Source organism: Martes martes (assembly GCF_963455335.1).
Source record: "Martes martes genome assembly, chromosome: 8".
Classification (NCBI taxonomy): domain Eukaryota; kingdom Metazoa; phylum Chordata; class Mammalia; order Carnivora; family Mustelidae; genus Martes; species Martes martes.
In genome coordinates, this window is record NC_137895.1 from 43,827 (window position 1) to 65,221 (window position 21,395).

At 49.5% G+C, this 21,395-nt stretch overlaps 1 protein-coding gene across 1 annotated transcript; it reads right to left on the bottom strand.

Annotated features, from left to right (window-relative positions):
- Window positions 1-15,265: 15,265 nt before the first annotated feature.
- On the bottom strand, window positions 15,266-20,601 carry ACR (acrosin; the record flags this gene model as incomplete). Its single annotated transcript, XM_080811821.1, has 5 exons — window positions 15,266-15,793; window positions 16,308-16,453; window positions 18,914-19,197; window positions 19,416-19,622; window positions 20,534-20,601. 5 exons carry the CDS (start codon window positions 20,599-20,601, stop codon window positions 15,266-15,268), a joined length of 1,233 nt encoding a protein of 410 aa, XP_080667947.1.
- Between the last annotated feature and the right edge of the window lie 794 nt (window positions 20,602-21,395).

Sequence of the window (21,395 nt, forward strand, 5' to 3'; positions counted from 1 at the left end):
TGTTTGTATATACAGCATGTTTATTCATTCATCTGTTGATGGACACGTGGGTTGTTTCCACTTTTTGGCTATTGTGAATAGTGCTGCTATGAACACGGGTGCCCACGTATCTTTAGGTCCCTGTTTCAGGGATATATACCTAGGAGTGACATTCCTGGGTAATATGATAATTCTGTGTTGAACTTTTGAGGAACTGACGAACTATTTCCAGAGGGAATGCACTATTTTACATTCCTAGCAGCTAAGGAAGCAGCAATGGCATAGCGGTGAGCGTAACTGCCTTCCTAGCAGCTAACGGGTGTGGGATTTAGAGGAATTTAGAGGAATTGATTGTGGTGATGGCTGCAGAACTCTACGAATCTCCTAAAAGCCACTGAATTACACCATTTAAATAGGTAAATTGTATGGTACATGAATTATTTTATCAATATAACTGTTAAAATATATATGATCTACAAGAAGTAGACAAATTTGCAATTATATTCAAAGATTTCAATAATCTTTCTCAGTAATTTATAAAACAAATGTACAGAAAATCAGTAAGGATATAGAAAATGTGAACACTATCTACTGTCCTGAACTAATTGACTTCTATAGAATATCCCCCCCAAAACAGAAGGACATACACCTCTTTCAGGTGCACCCAGAACACTTACAGAGACAGACTATGTCCTAGGCCATAAAACAAGTCTCAGAAAGTTTAAAATGAATCAACCTATTCGAAATATGTACTCTGACCATAATATGGAATTACATTATAACTCAATAACGGAAATATTCCCAACTATTTGGTAACTAAATGACATGCTTCTAAATAATTCATGTATCAAATATGAAATCGAAAGGGAAATTAGGAAGTATTTTGAACTAACTAAAAATGTATAACGTATGAAATGTGGTATGTCACTAGAACGATACTTGGGCAGAAATTTATAGTGTTAAATACCTATATTAGAAGAAAAAGATTTCAAACCAATGACCTCAGCTTCCACTTCAAGAAAATGGAAAAGAGAATGAATTAAGCCCAAAGTAGAAGAAAAGAAATAACAGATTAGAGAAGAAATCAATGAAACAAAAAACAAGAAAAACAAATAGAGAAAGTTAATGAAACTGAAGCTGGTTCTTTAAGAAGATCAGTACAGTGACTTTAGTCTAGTCAGACTAGCCAAGGGAGAAAAGATTAAAGATTACCAGTATCAGGAATTAGAAAGACGGCATCAGCACAAAGACAGCAGAGCGGGGGTCCCTGGGAGGATAATAAGGGAAACTATGAACAATCTTGGGCCTATAAATCAGACTAGCTAGATGAAAGAGATAAATTCTTTGAAAGATAAAACCTACCAAAGCTCATTCAGGAAGACAGATGGCTCGAATTGCCTACTAAATACCTATTAAAGAAATTGAACGCCCACTTCCACGCCCTTCCACAAAGTGAACTCCTGGTCCAGACAGCTTTACCGGCAAAGTCTACCATGCAAGGAAGAAATAACATGAGTTCTACATGAACTATTCCCAAAAGCTGAAGCATGGAACACACCTCCCAACTTACTTTGTGTAGCCAGCATTACCCACATCAAAAGATTAACAGAAAGATGTTGCATGAAAAGGAAATTACAGACCAATATTCTTCATGAACATAAATGTACTGGTTTATTTTTAATTTTAGCAAATGAAATCCAATAATATATAAAATGGATAATACACTATAATCATGGTGGAGTTTATTTCAGGAATACATGTTGATTAAACATTCAAAAACAGGGGCGCCTGGGTGGCTCGGTCAGTTAAGTGTCTGTCTTCGGTTCAAGTCATGATCCGAGGGTCCTGGAACTGACACCCACATGGGGCTCCTTTCTCAGTGGGGAGCCTGCTTCTCCCTCTGCCTCTCCCCCCTGCTTGTGCTCTCTCGGTCAAATCAATAAATGAAATCTTTTGAAAAAAGGGTTTAACATTCAAAAATTACTCAGTATAAGCAAGAGGTGAAGGATAAAATGAACCCTGTGGTACTGGGTTTGATTGGAAACAACGTATGAAAACTCCTGTTTTATATAGAATCAAATGGGTAGCTACGGAACCAATAGCAAGTAGGCACGTACACGTGGGTTAGGGCACATGCCTACATCACCAAATTTTGTCTAACCTGATCAGAGGGGTCAAAAGCTATGACATCTCAGTAGCAGCAAGCATGCCTCATGTCTAGATCTTGGTTTCCAATTAACATTCTCCAATTAAAGGAACTAGGTCATCTTAGAGAAATGACTGTTACCAGGACTGAGTCAGGGAAAATACAAGATAAGCCTGGAGCATCTTGTAATGTGAAAGTAAAGAGGTACTCAAAAAATAAAATGATGAGGGGCACCTGGCGGGCTCAGTCATTAAGCGTTTGCCTTCCGCTCAGGTCATGATCATAGGGTCCTGGGATGGAGCCCCAAGTCGGGCTCCCTGCTCAGGGGAAGCTTGCTTCTCCCTCTGCTCTGCCTGATGTACCCCCTGCTCTGCCTGATGTACCCCCTGCTTGTACACTCTCTCTCTCTCTCTCTCTCTCTCTGACAAATAAATAAATCTTAGTAAAAAAATTTAAAAATCTTTAAAAATAAAATAAAAGGACGGGGTCACACGAAACGGACACAGTAGCCATGTGAAAAGCATGCCCAATGGCCAACGCTAGAACAATGTAACCAGCAAATTAAATAATACAATATTGGATTATAATCCAAAGTATAAAATAAATATATACAGGTCTATACTGTGAAAATAATAAACAGGGGGAAAGAGTCAAATATTCCCAAAGAAGAATTCTGATTCTTTTTAAGATTTATCTATTTATTTGAGAGCGAGAGCATGAGTGGGCAGGGCAGAGGCCGAGGGAGAGACTCCTCGAAGACTCTCCTCTGAGCTCAGAGCCTAATGAGGGGCTCAATCCCATGACCCTGAGATCACGACCTGAGCCCAAACCGAGAGTCGGACACCCAACCAACTGCGCCCCCCAGGTGCCCCCAGAAGAATGCTCAGTAATCTAGGTAGATAGGGATCCTTGCAGGAGCCGACCTTCATCAACACCACCCTCAAGAGTGGGCTAAACAAAGCCACTCAGTTTCAAAGAATAAGGGTTGGAGAGGGAGCAGTGAAGAACCTGGAAGACACGACCTGCCCAAGTGACCAAGGGTTACTTCACCACTGATGTCCCGCGTACATTAAGGACTCCCCTGCCATGGGAGGGAGCAGAAGGTACTTCATCTCCATGGCATTCTTTCCAAAACTCATAATCCCAATAATCATGAGAAAAACATAAGACAATTCAAATTGGGGGATATTCTACAAAACATCTAACCAGTATTCCTCGGAATTATCAAGGTCATTTAAAAGCAAAGCAACACTTTGCTATGTTATTATAATCATGTTATATGGATGATTATAATATAACCAACACTTTTGGGATGCATAATTAATATACATAAAATAATTATGAGTGAGCAACTGTCCCAGAGCACAAGAGACCAATGAGACCTGACACACAGAAGCAATGTGGCGCCCTGGATCGGACCCTGGAAGAAGAGAGGGACAATGATGGAAAAAATGGGAAAATTTGAATAAAGTCTGGAGTTTGACTATGTGCAAGTGTTGATCTCATAATTTTAACATACATACTGTGGTAATGTAAGATGCTAATGATGGGGGAACCTGGAACTGGGTGGAGGGTATGTGGAAATTCTGTACTACTTTGTAACTCTTCTGTAAATCTAAAGTTATTCTGAAATAAAAGCATATTTTAAAAAAAGAAATCAGTATAATTCACCAGATTAACAAAGTAAAACAGAAAAATTACATGACCATTCCAAAAGATGCAGAAGAAGTTTTGATAAAATCCAACATTCATTCTTGATATTGAAAAGATAAATAAAAATTTCTTGGCAAAGTAGGTGTAGGAGGGAACATCCTAATAAAGGGTAAACGGTAACATCGTACTTAAGGATGAAAGGCTTATTTCCACGCCCTTCAGATCAGACAATGAGACAAGCATTCCACTCCATTGTTCTGAAGGTCTGGCCGGTGCAGTAAAGCAGGAAGGAAAGGAGGGAGGGAGGAAGGAGGCAGGCAGGCATCCAGTCTGGAAAAAATATATAAATCTCTCTTATTCACTGATGACTTGCTTTCCTATGTAGAAACCCAAGGGAATGTACAAAAAGCCTGGTAGAGATGGCAAACAGACACATGAAAAGATGTCGAACGTCACTAATGACCAGGGAAATGCAAATCAAAACCATAATGAGATAACCTCACACCTGTCCGAATAGTTAAATCAGAAAGACAAGAAATGAGTTTTGGAGAGGATGTGGAGAGAAGGGAACCCTGGTGCACGGTTGGTGGGAATGTAAACTAGTGTACCACGGAAACCAATACACTTTCCTCAAAAAATTAGAAATAACATATGATCCGGTAGTTCCACCACTGGGCGTTTACCCGAAGGAAACAAAAAGATGTGCGCACCCCGATGTTTATTGCAGCGTTATTTACAACAGCCGAGATACAGAAGCACCACAAGTGCCCACCGACTGATGGATGGAGAGAGATGTGGCGTAGAGACACGACGGAGTTTTACTCCACCGTAGAAAGTGATGGAGTCGTGACTTTTGTGACAACATGGACGGACCTAGAGGGTGTTACGCTAAGTGCGATAAGTCAGAGAAAGACAAATACCATATGATTTCACTGACATGTGGAATCTGAAAACAAAACAAAAGGCAGGAACAGACCACAAATACAGAGAACAAACTGAGGGTTGCCAGAGGGGTGGGGGCGGGGGATGGGCAGCACGAGTGAGGAGAAGAGGGAGAAGCAGACTTTCAGTCGTGGGGTAAATAGGTCACGGGGATGAGAGGTACAGCACAGGGAATACAGTCGGTGGTGTTGCGATCGTGTTGTACGGCGACAAGCGGCAGCTGCACTTGTGATGAGCGTAACATACAGACTCGCGGAATCCCTGTGTTGCACACCTGAAACTAACATAACACGGTGTGCGTCAATGATACTTTGATAAAAAAAAATGTGGGACAGGGCCGTCTGGGGGCTCAGTGGGTTAAGCCTCTGCCTTTGGCTCAGGTCATGGTCTCAGGGTCCTGGGATCGAGCCCCACATCGGGCTCTCTGCTCCGCGGGGAGCCTGCTTCCCTCCCTCTCTCTGCCTGCCTCTCTGCCTGCTTGTGATCTCTGTCAAATAAATAAGTAAATGAAACTCTTAAAAAAAAAAAACAGCCTGCTAGAGGGGCACCTGGGGGGCTCAGCGGGTTAAGCGTCCAACTCTGGATCTCAGCTCAGGTCTTGATGTCAGGGTCATGAGTTCAAGCCCCAGCATGGAGCCTACTTTAAAAAGAGGGGGGAGGAGCATGCTAGAATTAATAAGTGAGTTCACCAAGGTTTCAGGATGCATAATTAATACACATAAACTCATTATATTTCTATAAACTAGCAATGAAAAGTTGAAAATTAAAATTAAATATCATTTACAATAGTATCAAAATATGAAATCCTTAGGAATAATTTTGACAAAATATTGACAAAAGACCTGCACATTCAGATGAAAACGTTGTCAAGTGAATTAAAGAAATCTTACAAATTTTGTTGGAAAATTCACTGCATGAATGGTTCAGAGGACTGGATACTGTTGAGATCTCATGTCTCCACAAATTGATCTGTAGATCTGGGGCTCCGAGCTGGCTCAGTCAGTAGAGCATGTGACTCTTGATCTTGGGGTAGTAAGGTCGAGCCTCATGTTGATTACTTAAAATAAAATAAAACCTTATTTAAAAAATTGATCTAGAGGTGCAACACAATCACAATAAAAACTCCAGCAGAATTTGCTTTATAAATCAATAAGGTGATTCTAAAATTCACATGGAAATGCTAAGGACCAAAAATAACCAAAACAGCTTTGAAAAAAATTTTGGAAGATGGACACTACCTAATTTCAAGACCTCTTGTAAGCTGTACATAGTAAGATAGTGTCAAGGTAAACTGTTCAAAGGAACAAAACAGAGCTCGAAAGTAGAACCATACATATGTGAACAAATGATTTTCTGCAGAGATACACAGACACAGTAGAGGGGGAAGAGCCCAACCCTGGAGCAACTGGCTATCCGTACAGAAAAACGAGCGTCAGTCCATAGTTTATCATACACAAAAACTAACTCCAAAGGGACCGTAGACCTAAATGGAAAACCCAAAACTCTTAAACTTCTAGAAGAAAACCTCAAAGAAAATCTTTGAGACCTTTAGTTAAGCAAAAATTTCTTTGATACGATACCAAAAGACTGATCTACAGAAGAGCATATTAATTGTACTTAATCAAAGCTTAAAACTTCTATTCTTAAAAAGACACTATTTGGAGAATTAAAAAAGGCATAGACTGGGAGAAAATATTTGCAAAGTATATATCTGATAGAGAACTTATGTTCAGTATATAAAAAGAACTCTCAAATCTCTTAAAAAAAAAAAAGACAATGAAAATTTTTAAAAAGGCAAAAGATTTGAAAAGACCACCAGAGAAGATATGTCAAAGGCAGTCAGCACACGAAAACATGTGCAACGTTGCTAGCCTTAGGGGAATGCACGTGGAAACCACATGGTTTGCAGGCTGGTGAGCTCCCCTCGATGCTGCGGGGGGTCCCCGAGAGAAGGCGAAGCCCCCCAGCCAGTCCCCCACATACTTTGCCCTATCCGTCTCTCCCTTCTAGCTCTTCCGGGATTGTATCCTTTTCACTAACCCAATAAACAATCCCCAAACAGAAGAGCAAACTGAAGTTAGATGCGCAAAGCCTGAAGGAGATCCAGTGCTGGGACTTGCTGTGCAGAGCAAGTCCTGCCCAGACAGTGCCAGCCACAGATTCCGATGGCAGTGGCAGACTTTAGGGGACCGGCCACTGCAACGCTGTCACGTCAGCAGCTCTGTTAGGGGTGGGCCTCCGACTGCAGGCGGAAAAACGAATCAAAAAACGCCCATGTGAAGGGCGTGTGTGTGTCAGCCACCTCAGGCTCTCCCAAACACGAGAAGCCTTCTGCACCTACAGAAGGTCTCATTCTGAAGAAACATTAGCAGCTCTCGAAGGGGGTGGGAGCAGGATAAAAGCCTTGTGGGGCAACGTGATGGCTGCAGCAGGGTACGGCAGGAGAGTGAGCCCTCGGAGTCCCCATCCCACGGGAAGCGCATCTCTCTCTCTTCTGTTTTCATTGGGTCCACGCTGAGAAGACGGGTGCCGCCCAAACCTACAGCGGTGGTGACTTCACAACAGACGTTGGCCAAACCCTCCTGCTGTAGGCCTTGAAGGGACCCAGCAGTAGGGGTTGGTCACGGCTCAGGAGCACAGGAGGGAGCTGGATGGGGCCCTGGGGACTCCGTCGGGGAAGCATCTGCCTTCGGCTCGGGTCATGATCCCAGGTCTGGGATTGAGCCCCGCATGGGGCTCCCTGCTCAGCCGTGAGTCTGCTTCTCCCTCTGACCCTCCCCCTTCTCATTCTCTCACTCTCAAATAAATAAATAAAATCTTAAAAAATAATCGAGCAATAAATAAACTTTTAAAAAAATTTTGTTGGTTTTGTGTGCAGAGCTTCTCTTGGCATCAGGTGCATTGGGTGCACCAGCTGCGGACACGGTCTTACCCGGAGGCCACGAGTGCGAAGCTACAACAGCCGCTGATGGAGATTTACGGAAACCGTGGTTATCGTATTTCAGAGTTTTCTTATCTCTTGTGTCGTGACCCAACTAACATCAAAAGTGTATTTGAAAGGCTTCACAATTTTCATTCTCCTAAAGAAAATCCAAAACTCTGGGGGATACTTGTTACGCCACGTAGAGCAGACGTGACCACCGGGACACGCCAGCAGCAGGCCGAGCCGGAGACCAAGGCCGCCCGCCAGTCACAACAGCGGGTGAGGACACTTCCTTCTCCAGACCGCTGGGCGGCTGCCCCGATGAGCGGGACCGAACCAGAGACAAATCCCTCTGCCTGACCAGAGGGACAGAGCGCTTTTGGAAGAAGAATCAAAGGAGCTGAAGCTCTGATTTAAAACTGGTTTGGGGCACTGGGTGGCTCAGTGGGTTAAGCCTCTGCCTTCAGCTCGGGTCATGGTCCTGGGGTCGTGGGATCCAGCCCCGCATCGGGCTCTCTGCTCAGCAGGGAGCCTGCTTCCCTTCCCGCTGCCCCCCGCCTGCCTCTCTACCTATCTGTGATTTCTGTCTGTGAAATAAATAAATAAAATCTTAAAAAAAAAACACAACTACTGGTTTGGGCCTGGGAAGGTTGAAACGATCCAGTTTTCCTTTGTGGAGTTCACGAGTCTGTCAGAACTTGGCACTGGTGTGAGAAACACAGCCACCCAGAGGACTATGCCTCGAACTTGTGTGGACATTTTCTACCTCATCAGGGCAAGGATTTTCCCTCGATTCCCTTTCTTTCTGGTGAACTGACTAGACAAACTGTATAAACTTGAAATGAAATGGTCTTGAGAGAAATTATTCAAATTTCTCATAATCTTGAACCAAAGTCATTACATTGAAAGTCTTACAGTAACACAGTTTTTCCTTTAACAGAAACATAACAATACAAACGTGAGTTTTCTAATTACACTATGATTAAGCTTAGTTCCATAGTCTTATAACTCTGCACAACACATTTTTTTAAAAGGCATGTAAGTGTTATGAAACTGTAGAGTTAGTTCAGGAAATTATTCATGAAATTGGCAAAAAAGTGGACTGTTCCCCAATCACTATGGCAAAATGCCATTGTTACATCATAGATATAAATTCACAAATTAGAGATTTTGAAATAGGGTGTTTTAGCATTTGCTACTTTTTTTTAAGATTTATTTGAGAGAGAGAACCACGTGAGCATGGGGGCGGGGGAGGGGCAGAGGGAGGACAGGCTCTCAAGTAGACTTCCCACTGAGTGGGGGACACCGGGCTCCATAGGGGGCTTGACGTGGGGCTGGACGCCCGCGCTGAAACTGGGAGTCAGACATGCAACCCACTGAGCCACCCAGACACCCCAGCATTTGAGGGTTAAAACAGCGCAATAGTATGTCCTTCCGCACCTCTGTGAAAGATGCTCTCAGTGTAGTCCAAGTTTATATGTATTTGCAGTTCTGATGTTCACAGAACAGAGCGACAGTGGCAGCACTCCTGGTTCTGTTCTTGTCACACTCCTCAGTGCCATCTCAGGGTCTGGTTGGACGGAAGCAACCGTCCTCGAGTATGAATTAGTTATTTGCAGACAGCTAAAGAAAATGTTTTCAAACTACATGCGTGCCTCCTCTTTACATCACATGGATTTGCTGATTTAAGAAAAAAATCTAAGAAGTTCTGCATCTATTCAAAAGTCCAACTTTTGAACTAGTTTTACAAGTAGATTCCTTTATCAGATGAAGTAATGCTGATTTTGCTAAGAAACAAAAACAGATTTTAGGCATTAATGAATTACTAACCCTAAGGGCCGGTTTACTCTACCATTTTGTGGTCTCTATAGAATTTGCAATCACTTGAGTTCAGCTTATCATCCTCAGTGGGGAAAAACGTTTTGGAAGGTCACTGCCGGTGGATTCTGTGGTCTTCTGCACAAGACCCAACAGAGGAGGGCTGTTGGATCTTTTCGAGTGCATCCCGTCCTACCTCGCTCACAGAGCACCCGGGCGCCTGCGGCATGGTTAGGAGGCAGCAATCACACGCCCCGGACAGAACCACACTTAACAATTTACCTAGAGCGGATAGCAGTGGTTTTAGAGAACTTGTTTCCTTTAAAAAGAACAATGTAAGGTTTGAAATGACTGGAATGCTCTTTAAACCTCGGTGTGTTGCAGCTGTCAGCTAATATTTGAACTCAAAGGATCCAAACATAATCTTCAAATTATTGTATTTCCACTATTATTAATTTGTTCCTTACTTTCTTATAGACAATCTCGCCTCATTGGGTAATAGCTAGCTGAATGCAGAGGGCCACTTTTCTGCATACATCTTTTTTTAAAGGCTTTGCACTAAAGAAGAAATGTGCAGAATTTTTGGTTTTATTCTATTTTAGGAATGTTGATTGTAATTTTGAAAGTGCCCTACATTCTACAAAGCGGTCTGAACAATGCCGTGTATATGGAAAATATGTACATTGGGTGTGAGTACCTGGAGCTTCCGTGGCTGGAGAGTGAAGTGGAGCGGAGATGCTCGGACAGCCCATTCCTCATCGCTAAAGCCACGTCACCGTGACCACACTGAGTTCACGATGCCATTCTCTACGGAGAACAGTTTGACTGCTTTAATATAATGCAACACTTATGTCATCTTCATCAAGGAAAAGTTACTGAAGTTTGGATTCTTATCTCAGAAATTTAAAAATCCAAAATTAGGGGGCACCTGGGTGGCTCAGTGGGTTGAGTGACTGCCTTCAGCTCAGGTCATGATCCTGGAGTTCCAGGATCGAGCCCCACATCGGGCTCCCTGCTCAGTTGGGGGTCTGCTTCTCCCTCTGCCCTTGACCTGCTCATGCTCTCTCTACCCCCCCATTCTCTCTCTCAAATAAACAAATAAAATCTTTTTTAAAAAATCCAAAATTAACAAATCTTACATTCCCGACGCATTATAGCCTAAAGAATCATGTGAGCCTAGCCACACTCCTGAGTCTGTCTGGGCATGTATTTGGCACGATTTGGGCACAGTGGCACACATTTGCCCAGCAAGGTCAGTTCAGCAATAGCTCAGCCAGCCAGGAGAGACATGCGTGCTGGCCGGCTGGTCCCACCCCTGGGTTCTGCATTGTCACTCTACGTCTTTCTGAAAATATCATGGATGTGAATGAATTCTCACTGAGTGTGCAGATCAAAACTGGAATTTTCTAGAGCTTTGGGGAAAAGCAAGATCAAAGCATACGTTGGAAGTAAACGAACCATATAAAGGTCAAGGTGGCGGCCCAGGGTGCTTCTTGTGAGAGGGAGACCTATCAATCACCCTAAAAGTGGAGGATAGACTGACTGTGGGCAAGGTGTTGATTTGTGTTAATTTGGGGTTTTTTAGTATCTTTTTAAAAAGTAATCTCTACAATGCAAGATGGGGCTCAAACTCAGTTGAGTCACACACTCAACTGAGCCAGCCATGCATCCTGAGGGTTTTGTTTTGAATGTTAAGTTTGCTGTTTGGGTGCAGTGACTTCAGCAGACAGGAAAGCTCTGGGAGTTTGGAGACTCTGAACTATCTTCAGAGAGGATAGACCTAGCTTACTGGAGAAATGGTTCTATGACTCTTGCTATCGGTATGTCTTTCAGATGTTTGTCATGCTTGAAAAATCCAAATTCCATTTGGATGAATTTAATTTTATGCTTTCTTCTACCTCCTCCTTTCCCTAGGTGCCCTTCCACATTTTGTACTATCAAGAGTTAGCGCCCTATTACCCAATGAGAAATCTTAACTATATTCATTTAGAATGCTTTAAATGTATTTATAAACTACACTTGTGGATAAAAATCCCACACACAGGGGCGCCTGGATGGCTCAGTGGGTTGAGCTTCTGCCTTCGGCTCAGGTCATGCTCTCAGGGTCCTGGGATCGAGTCCCACGTCGGGCTCCCGGTTCGGCGGGGAGCCTGCTTCCCCCTCTACCCCTCCTGCTCCCCCTGCTCATGCTTGCTTGTGTTCTCTTGCTCTCAAAATTTTTAAATTTTTTTAAGTTAAATTAAGGCAAAAAGACAGGACACACCAACTGTCGGCAAAGAGCTGAAGGAGCTGGAACTCTCAGATACTGCTGATGGGTTCACGGAGTGTTCAAACTACCTTGAGAGCACATTCTGGCAGCTTTTAAAAGTGCTCACCACACACCCACCGTGTGGCCCTGCAGGTATGCAAGCTTAGCCAGGAAATGTGAAAGCATGTGCCCGCACAGAGACTCGTGTCCAAATGCTCCTCGCGGCTTTACTTCTAGTGGCCTAAAACTGGGGACAGTCGGAAGTCCCTCAGCCGGGGGCAGAAACACACTGTGGGGCCGGCACACTGGGGAGCACTCGGTGGTGGAAAGGACTGGGACACGTTGCCACATGGATGTGCTGACCACAGCGAGTGAAAGCAGCCAGATAAAAAGAGCACTTGCTGTATGATTTCGTTTATTAAAAATATTTTTAAATGCAAGCGGATACACAGTGAGAGAAGCAGAGCAGAAGTTGCTGGGCCAGGGAGGGCAGGGGCTGGAGGGACAACAGAGGGACAAGGGAGCCTTGACTGTGGTGCGTTCATATGTCAAAACTTACAGCTGCCATGTAACCCGCCATTCCACTCTCTGAGTACTTACCCAGGAGACGGACACAGGCCCAACTCGAGACCAGAAGCAGGTCACTGATGACTCTACTAAGAATATAGTTTCTGGAGAAAGCTCCATGAGGCCACGTTCTGTTTCTTGATCAGTTTTCTACACATCAAAGATGAGCTACCTCCATTTTTTTCCACTTCCATTTACAATGTACTAAAATGATATTCATTGGGACCAGTTTTTTCCGTGCACATATAAGATTTCTTATATGGGGGCTTGGTCAGTTAAACGTCTACCTTTAACTCAGGACATGATCCGAGGGTCCAGGGATCAAGTCCCTCAACAGGCTCCCTGCTTGGTGGGGAGGCTACTTCTCCCTCTCCCTCTGTCTTCTCTCTGCTCATGCGCTCACGCTCTCCCTCTCTCGCTCGCTTTCAAATAAGTAAATAAATCTTTAAAAGATTTCTTAAATTGATCAAATTCACAATTAGACCTTGTGCCTACACACATCCTAGGTCTGTTATTCCCAAATGCTCAGGAATCAGGGTGTTACCACGTGCACAAGTTTAGCCACTGTCAAATCATTTTGTTACTGTTCTTAGCAGTAAAATTGTGAATTCTGATCTTTAAAAAGAATACTTAATATTTGCCTAAGCCATCCCACAAGGGAACAATGAGCCTATCCCTCAGTTGCCCAGTGCCCCTGGGTGCTGGCTCATTGCACAGCCTGTCCAGTTTTGCTCTGGTCCTCCTGTCTCCATGTGCAGCAGTGTCGGCCCCGGGACCTGGAAGCCGTTTTCACGGTTAGACGATGCACAGGGATATGAGGCAGAGCAGAGTCTCACTTTACTTGTCAACTTCATTCATAATTTTAAAATGAAAATTAGAACATCAATTAGTGTTGCAAAAACCAGTGAATTTGATACGAACCCGTACTGGCTCATATGTAGGGAAGTGGGTGTGCTGAGGGAAAGCTAAAGCAGGCAGCTTTACGTCCCCTGCCAGGAAGGAGATGGGACGGCAGGCCCCCTCGGTACCCTGCCGCACCACATAGTTTAGAGGAGGAGAGTCCGGGTGTGCTGATACGAAAGTCTCATCTGTTACATGAGAAGCGAAGTCAGAGTGGTGTGAACGGTGAATAAATAAGAGGGGTATTACACAGAAACACATTCGTGGGCATGGGAAGTTTCCGGAAGATACACAAGAAACCATCCCTTGGATCTATCAGGCTCTACCGAATCCATGACCTCCCATCAGTGTTCCCTGTCTCTCCAGGAAGGAGACCCGAGTGTCAGCTCCAGATGACAGACCAGTGAGGAGAGAAGGCAAGGACCCGAGCGTGTGACGGGAGCGAGGGCCAGGAGAACTGGTTCTGGGTCCTGGGAGGCTCTGAAGACCAGGGATGAGCTAAAGAAGCCCCTGGTGCTGCAGCTCCTCCACGCGTGTCCCAGACCCTCCCCAGCCGCCCCGCCTCCCCAGCCCGAGCACACTTTGCCCCGCTACTCCCACCCGCAAGCCGAGGGTTCAGGAAGGGTGAGGGCGGGTCCTGGGCTGCTGCCCTGTTTCCACTCCTTGGACCATGCGGCCTATAGCGTGGTTTCTGTGTCACTCTGTGGCTGCCATTGAGTGCCGTTCAGTGTTTCGACGGTAACTGATGTCCGACACAGGGGTACAAAGCTTATATACCCAGTAGGGAGATTAGGAAACGGATTTTTGAGAGAAAGACCAAAGCCAACAAAAGGAATCACAGACACGCCAACTGGAATCTTATCAGTGTTGGCTCTTGGCCAAGGCAGAGAGAATCTGGCTTTCAATATAATTAAATGTTGCGACCCTACAGAGCTCTGGGCCACCCAGACCAATGTGCAAGCCCTCCTAGGTAGCCTAAGCATCCCAGGGGTTGTAAGTGCACAGACGGTGTGCCCCCGAGTTCCCCTGCTTAAGTATAAGGTTACCCAGTGTCTCGTCACCCGTTGGCTCTAAGTTAGAGCCCACATCTGTAAGCATTTATAGTGTGTCCCACCCTGACACCTTCACATCAGTCCTATTTCATTGTCACACAACCCTCTGGCCATATTCCCAAGGCCACACAGCTGATGGGGGCCAAGCAGGGGTTCGTTTGGACTCAGGCAGACTGACGAATCCCGAAAATAGATTCCCGGCTCCTTCACCAGCCGCTGTTGCAGCCCCAGCAGGAAAAGGACAGAGTCCTGGTACCTCCTCGCCCGAAGGCCCTCCCTCCTGCTCCTGCACCCTCTGCCGTCTGTCTTTGCAAACTGAGCACAGGCCCGTCGTGCAGCTGAAGCGCACGCAGGGGGGGCTGGTGAGCGGGCATGACCGGTTGGTCCTGCAGCCGCCGCCAGGGGCCCGGGGCTTCCCTTCTCGGGCCTGCCGTCCTTCACCGTCTGGCGGCTAACCCGGCGTGCAGGCTTGATCTAGGCCCTGACCAGAGTGGGCAGCTGGCCTGAGCCCATAGAGACCTCTTTCTCAGAAACTCACAAACGGACATGAGCAGTTCTGGTTGAGGGCTGACTTTGGCCTGGGGTCAGCCACACGGAGTGAGCGTCAGATGGCCACGTTACAAACCTTCCCGCTGGGGTCATTCTTCCAGTGGACGCAGACCCACACCCCACCTTCGGAGTCCGCTCACCTCCCAGGAGACCTTGCAGGGCCCACCCTCCCTGATTTAATCTGCAGAGACTCTGACCTGGCCTGCCGCCAAGATCACCTTGTTCCAACTTCAAAACCCAAGCTTTAGGAAACCACAAATGCCAAGGACATCTAAGCCGTTCACCTTGTTGGAGACTGACAGAGGGAGGACAGACCTGCTGGGGGAGGGTTTGGTTGCGTCGGGAGGGCAGGGAGGAAGAAGTCCAGAAAGCATGTCTTTGTGGATATATATATTTTCTGTCTTTATATTTATATTTGTATTTCTTTATTTCATCTTTGTTTTCTTGGGAGTTAAGGGCTCACTGGACCTGTTGGGAGCGGGGTCAGGTCAGGAGGTGGCCGTCAGTTCGGGGAGATCTGTGGTCTCCATTTCGTAATACCCCTTTGCGCTAGAAAAGGTCTTCCCCTTCAAGATCTCTATGAGTTGCTGTAGTCGCTTGGCGAAAGAAAGTACTTGGGGAGGTCTAGTGATAGGTGGGGGTGCAGGGGGGGGTGGGGGTGGAGGTGGGGCCGGGAGTTTGGGTCGAGGTCCAGGCCGAGGTTGAGATGCAGGGGGGCTGGGGGGAGGTGGTCGAGGAGGGCGCTGAAAGTACCAAGGGGGGCGAGCAGAGGGGTGGGCAGAGGGGAGTCTAGCCGGGGGTGCCTGAGAAGTCGAATGGAAAGGGGTGGGCAGCTGGGCCATGTGCAAGGCATTAGAGCCGATCTTGGAAGCGATCCAGCTCAGATAGGGCCAGGTGGCTGTGTAGACTCCGGGGCGCTTAGCTCGGGCACAGCCTACCCCCCAGCTTGTGATTCCCACGACCACATAGGTGTTTGCCACGTTGTCTCTGCACATGAGAGGCCCGCCGCTGTCCCCCTGCCCGGAAGGACACAGAAGTCACTCTCTGTCTGAGCCACTCTTCCCCTGCCCAGAAGGGCCATAGGCCCTGGAAGGACAGTGTCTGCAGTCAAATGGCTTCTGGCTGCCCTGAACCCAAGTGGCAGTGGTGACCCTGGAGTTAGTACCAACAGCTTCAGGCGGATGCAAGAAGGAGAGGAGGAGAGAGAGGCGCCCGCGTGTCCACACACGAGGCTCTATGCACACGCGGGCGTGTGTGGGCGAGCGGATCTGCAGGGTTCGTGTTCTGGAGAGGGGAGGTTAGCCTTTTCTCGGGGGTGCCACTTGGGTGGCATGAGCTCTGTGCTATGATGGGATACAGCTCTCGGGGTGTGACCAGTTCTGTGTAGGAACAGCAGGCGTCCCCTCCCATCCTCGCTGCTACAAGATGGGACCAAGGAAAGGGTCACTGAAGCAGGGACCTGGAGGCAGGGGAGCTCAGGGATTCAAACAGAGGTGTGGGCAGGGAACAGGGCGCCCGAAGGGAAATTACCTGGCAGGTGTCGATCTTGCCTTCGGGGTACCCCGCACACACGTTGGTTGAACGAATGCGCCCATTGTACCACTGGGTGGAGTTACACAGATCGAGGTCGATGAGGTTCACTCGCGCCTCCTGCAGTGTCGGTGTGACCCTGTAGACTACAGCCGGGCGGCTCGGTGGTCAGCGATCACAGAAGCCACGTTCTGGGAGAGCCCGGCCCCCTCCCCGCACGGAACCCCCGTCATCCTGACACGCTCTGTTAACCCTCAAGTCCATGAAAGCCAATGCCCTCCCCCCAACCCCGCCTCCCCTCAGATGCGTCTGAAGGGTGTGGGGGGAGGGGGAGGGATGTGCAGGTGGGTGGGTGGGGGGGTGGCCAGGGCCTGGAGGCTGAGCGGATTCAGCTGAAGGAATGCATGCTGTGTCGCCTCATTTACGCCCCACAGTGACCCCCTGTGCTAAGCACTGTGACTTGCCTGTCCTCCAATCAGGAGCTTGGAGCACCACGCGCCCAAACATCTGGTAGGGCTGTGGTGTGGCTTGGATCTGGACCACACACAGATCCAGGACTCACGTTTCACTCCCCCATAGCACGGCTGTGAGTCACCCGCCCTGCTTGCCATCCCCGTTGGGACCCCTCTGCTCAGCTCTGGACGGGATCCGCTGGAGCTGGGCAGATGAGTCCCTCCCCCTGCGCCTCCTGTCCGTTTTGAAATTAGAGAAGAGGAGGAGGGGCGGGGTTGCCTCCACACACAGACCTGTCGGGGGCGTGGGCGTCGGAAGAACCTACAGGCAGATCCGAACAGCCCTTTACAGCCCCAGATGCTCCATCGCTGCCTTTGGTTAAGAAAGGCCCAGCCTAGGCTCTACCTCCATCAGCCAACCTCGCACCTGGCTGCAGGGGCAGCTGTCCCGTCCTCATCAAGTGGCCAACCCCAGGCAAAAGGGCCCTACCACAGCCTGGCGGGCAGGAGAGGGGTGGCGGATCGTGCTTGGAACATGGCGGTGTGGGCCAAGCCGGAAGCCAGAACCAAGGGGACCAAAGTGGACGGAGCTAGGCGCACACGCACCACCCAAGCAGAGGCCAGTTTTGTCCTTGCACGGGCCCCAAGGCAGGGGTGACACGGAAATTAGCACCACAACAAGCCTGGTTGTTTACCGTGACCTGTTAGATCTATGTAAGAGACAGACGACAGGGAAGAGAACAGGGTTTTCTCAATCCCAACCCCTTCAGGTATTGGGTGACAAATGCTAAAAAGTCCACAAGAACTTGAAATTCAGTAGAAGAGGAGGACTAGCCCAGAAGCATGTGGGCTCGAGGAGAGAGCAGAAAAAGGAGGGTCTGCAGGAACGTCACAGAAGTTTGGAGGCTGGGGATTTCCTTAAGACGCGTCCTTCGCAGTGGGGGATGTCTTCACCGGAAGATGCTAGAAATCCTATTAAGTTGAGGAGGTTCTAGAGCAAAAGAGGCCTTGTGCAATGTCCAGGATGTAGGTGGGAGCCTGGAACCCTTTTGAGCAGTAAGATAGCAAAGGTGGCAGTAGGGATGGGAGTGTAGATGGGAACCCTGAGACCAGCTCTCCGGGGACTACAAGACCCCGGGACACTGTGCACATGTTTGGGTGGGTGGGCAGAGCAGGGTAGGCTGGGGGGGTGGGACAAGAAGAATGTTCTAGAGGCCACGACGGAGCCAGAAGGTTGATAGCCCAGGCTGGGGAGGGAAGGGCCAGCAGAGGCCAGTGAAAACAGAGTTGCCCGGGAGGAGAAGCACCCCCATCAGAGATGGGGGCAGCCTTGAGAGAGGGAGGAGGAGTTACAGGAAGCATCCTGAAGCTACCAGGGTTTCATCGCCAGAAAAGGCTGAATTTTGAGCCCCAAGTGACTAAAGTGCCTTGAATAAGGAGCCCTCGGTTTTCCACTACTGAGGGACAGAAGAGCCTTCCGTCTCTCTCCACATCCCCAGCGCGACTGGGTAAAGAGTCCATGTGGTCGCCTGTGGACATCTGGAAGGGTTACCAAACTCTTGCTGCCCACAGCTGACCTCCCAAAAAAACCTGTCCCCTCTCTCCAGAGAAAACGAGGTCGCTCGGGTGGGGAGGGCAGATTTTCACATCGTAAACCCCCAGGGGTGGGGAGCCCAGGTTCACTGAGGTCAGGAGGGCTGGGCTCTGGTGTCTCAGAGCTCAGAGACCACGTGACGTGGCCCTTCCACTCACAGACAGGGAAATGGATTTGGGTGGGGGGGCACGGCCCTCAGCCACAAAACCCCATGGAGAGCTCTTCTCCAACTGTCGTTTCAGGTGACAGTCCCCCATTTCCAGCAGGTAGCAACCGGGGCTCCAGCTCCAGATACAGCCTCAGCCCGACCCCACTCTAAAAGTGCACAGGTTCCCCTGTGCCTGCGTGCACCCTTCCCTCCGGCGACCACACCAGCCATCCGTGGTGCGGCAGTGGGAAGGACACCTGGCCGCCAGCTTCTCTGGCTATAAAAGGGGACAGTGCCCTGCGCTCTGGTGGACATCCCCACGAGGGCCCATATTTGGCCCCTTCACCCCAGGGACCACGGAGGAAATGGCCAGCAGCGCCCCCACCCCTGTGAGAGCCCCTCCCGTACTCACCTTTCTCTTTCAAGAACCCCCAGCCAGCCACCCAGCAGACCTGGGGAATTCTAGGTGGGCCCACCCTAAACTGGGGCAGGCAGCCTGTTCCGATGAACTGCCCGCAGGGGACAGGCGGGGTGATCTTCATGAGAGCGATGTCATTGTGCTCCAAACTGGGGACGTATTTCTCATGAATGATGATTTTCTCAACGTATCTCTCCTGCTGAGGCAGCTTCGCCGGCTTGTCGTTCCCGTACACAATTTCGCTGGCTCCAAAGATCAGCCTCCAGTCATACACTTTCCTGTGGGCACAGAGGCAAGCCTGGTCACCCTCAGAAAGGACTGGCTGACGGAAACCTCTGGTGACCGTGACCCTCAGAGCCCTCCGCCAGCAAGGGTCTGGGCCCACCCATTCGTTGTCTGCTTGCCCCGAGGCCCAGAGCCCCAGGACAAAGTGTGCAGAGGGCCCTGGACAACAGTCCCTTTCGGAAGGCCTCCCTCCAGGCGCTCCCACACCTACTTTTTGGAGACAAAGCAGTGGGCGGCGGTTAGCAGCCAGTGGGAGTTCAGCAAGGTGCCTCCGCACGCGTGGTACCTCCGGTGGTTGTGGGACGTGAAGACCTGCAGGCTGACCATCCAGGGCCAGGCCTCGATTGTCGCCTCCCGCCCTCCGACGACACGGCTGCTCCCCTGTGGGCTCTGCCTGAAGCGCAACCCACAGGGGCCACTGGGGAGAGACCGGGAGCACCGTTCAAACCAGGGAGAGGCACAGCCTGTCCTCGCACCTGCACAACGTGGGGAGGGGGCTGGGGGGCTGGGCCAAGTGGGGCGGCCCAGAGAGGGGAGGGTGGGAGGGGCTGCTGAGGAGACACTGCAGGCTCCAGGAAATGGCTTGGAGGAGTGTGATTTCTGGGGTCTCGTGGGTGGAGCCACAAGACTAGGCAGGAAGGGGCCAGAGGAAGCAGAACCGATGACAAGGGCCCCAGAAGGACGGGAGCTCCCTAGGCAGGGGGGAGGCAAGAGGGGGAGGCGAGAGGTAATGGCTTGGGGTCTTTAGGGCCAGTTCTGGGCAGGAGACTCAGGGAACAGCCGCAGGTGCCCTGGGGCCTCAGGGTGGGGCCCGATGGTGTCAGGAGGAGGGAGCAGAGGCAGGTCCGGCGACCAGCAGGGGTCCAGGGATGGGAGTCCTGGGAGCCGGGGGGAGGCCACAATAGTTCGGAGGGTACCTCAGGGGCTGTCGGAGTATAAGGGGGAGGGGGCCCTAGAAGACGCCACGACAATACCCTGGGGTCTTTGGGGTCAGCCACAGGTGGGGGCACCGCAGTATCTGTGGGAAGAAAGGGGCTTCTAAAAATTAGGACTTGATGTTCAAGAGGCAGTGAGGTCAGGGTAAGGACAGGGCCCCCCGTCTGCGCTGTGAGAGGCAGAGGAGCCCAGGGTCAGCCCTGGGGCCTCTGGGCTGAAGAAGCTGGGAGCAGGGATGGTCCGAGTTGGGGATGTGGGTCACACTGGTGAGACCCAGGGCACCACCCAGGCCCAAGCTTGGCCTCCTCCCTGGCCCTGGACAGAGGGAATCCAGGTGGGGCCTGCTCTTCAGAAGACACTCTCTCCACCCCCCGAGGTGTCCCTGGCACTTACTCACACGTGGCGTTATCTTTGGCAACCGCGGACACTGCCAAGAGCAGCAGAGCGGCAGTTGGCAGCATCCTAACCACGCTCCTGCCCCAGCCTGGCCTGGAAGCCTAGTGACCTCACAGAGCTCTGAGGCCTGCCGGCCAATCAGCCGGGCTGCTCCCCTCCCCCCAGGAGTCAGGCCCCGCAGGAGCCCTTTAGCTTAACTGGTTCAGGCTGAAACAAGATCCCAGCTTTCGGTACAGACCCCTTCCCACCCCGAGGGGCATGGGGCTCCTATCCAGCCCCACCCTCTGTCCCAAGGCCAAGATCGTCATTCCCAGTCACCCTTCGAAGGTCCCAGAGGATCTGAGGTTCCAGTTTTGTGCAGGGTCTGCCCCTCTCGGGCAAGCTGTGACCACAGTTCCTGTTCCAAATCGTGGGCTGGGGGGCAGCTCTGTTCCTCCGTCAGGGGTCACAGGGTGTCAGGCTCACCAGATTAATCCATCCTTAACACTGCATGGGGCAGGTTGTCTTTCCCTCTTCCAGGTACATAGTATCAGCACAATTTTCCAGGAGCCACTTTGAATTTCTCTCTTTCAGGACTACAAAGCCCACCCTTCTCTTCACGGCCGAGTGTCGCAGGATCTGGTGTTTCCTGCCTGAGTGTCTCCAGGTCTCCTCTCCAGGACCTCCATGCGGCACGCTGTGTCCCTACACTTCAGGGTCAGGAATTCTCGTCACTGTCACATGAGTACCCTGAGGTTTCGTTTCCTCTGATTGTCAGAGGCAGCATCTCCCCCACGGGGGAAGATAAACGCTCACCTCACACACCCGCAGCTCACAAGCCTCCCCCTTCCTTCAAGACCGGGAGGAGGTCGCGTCTGCA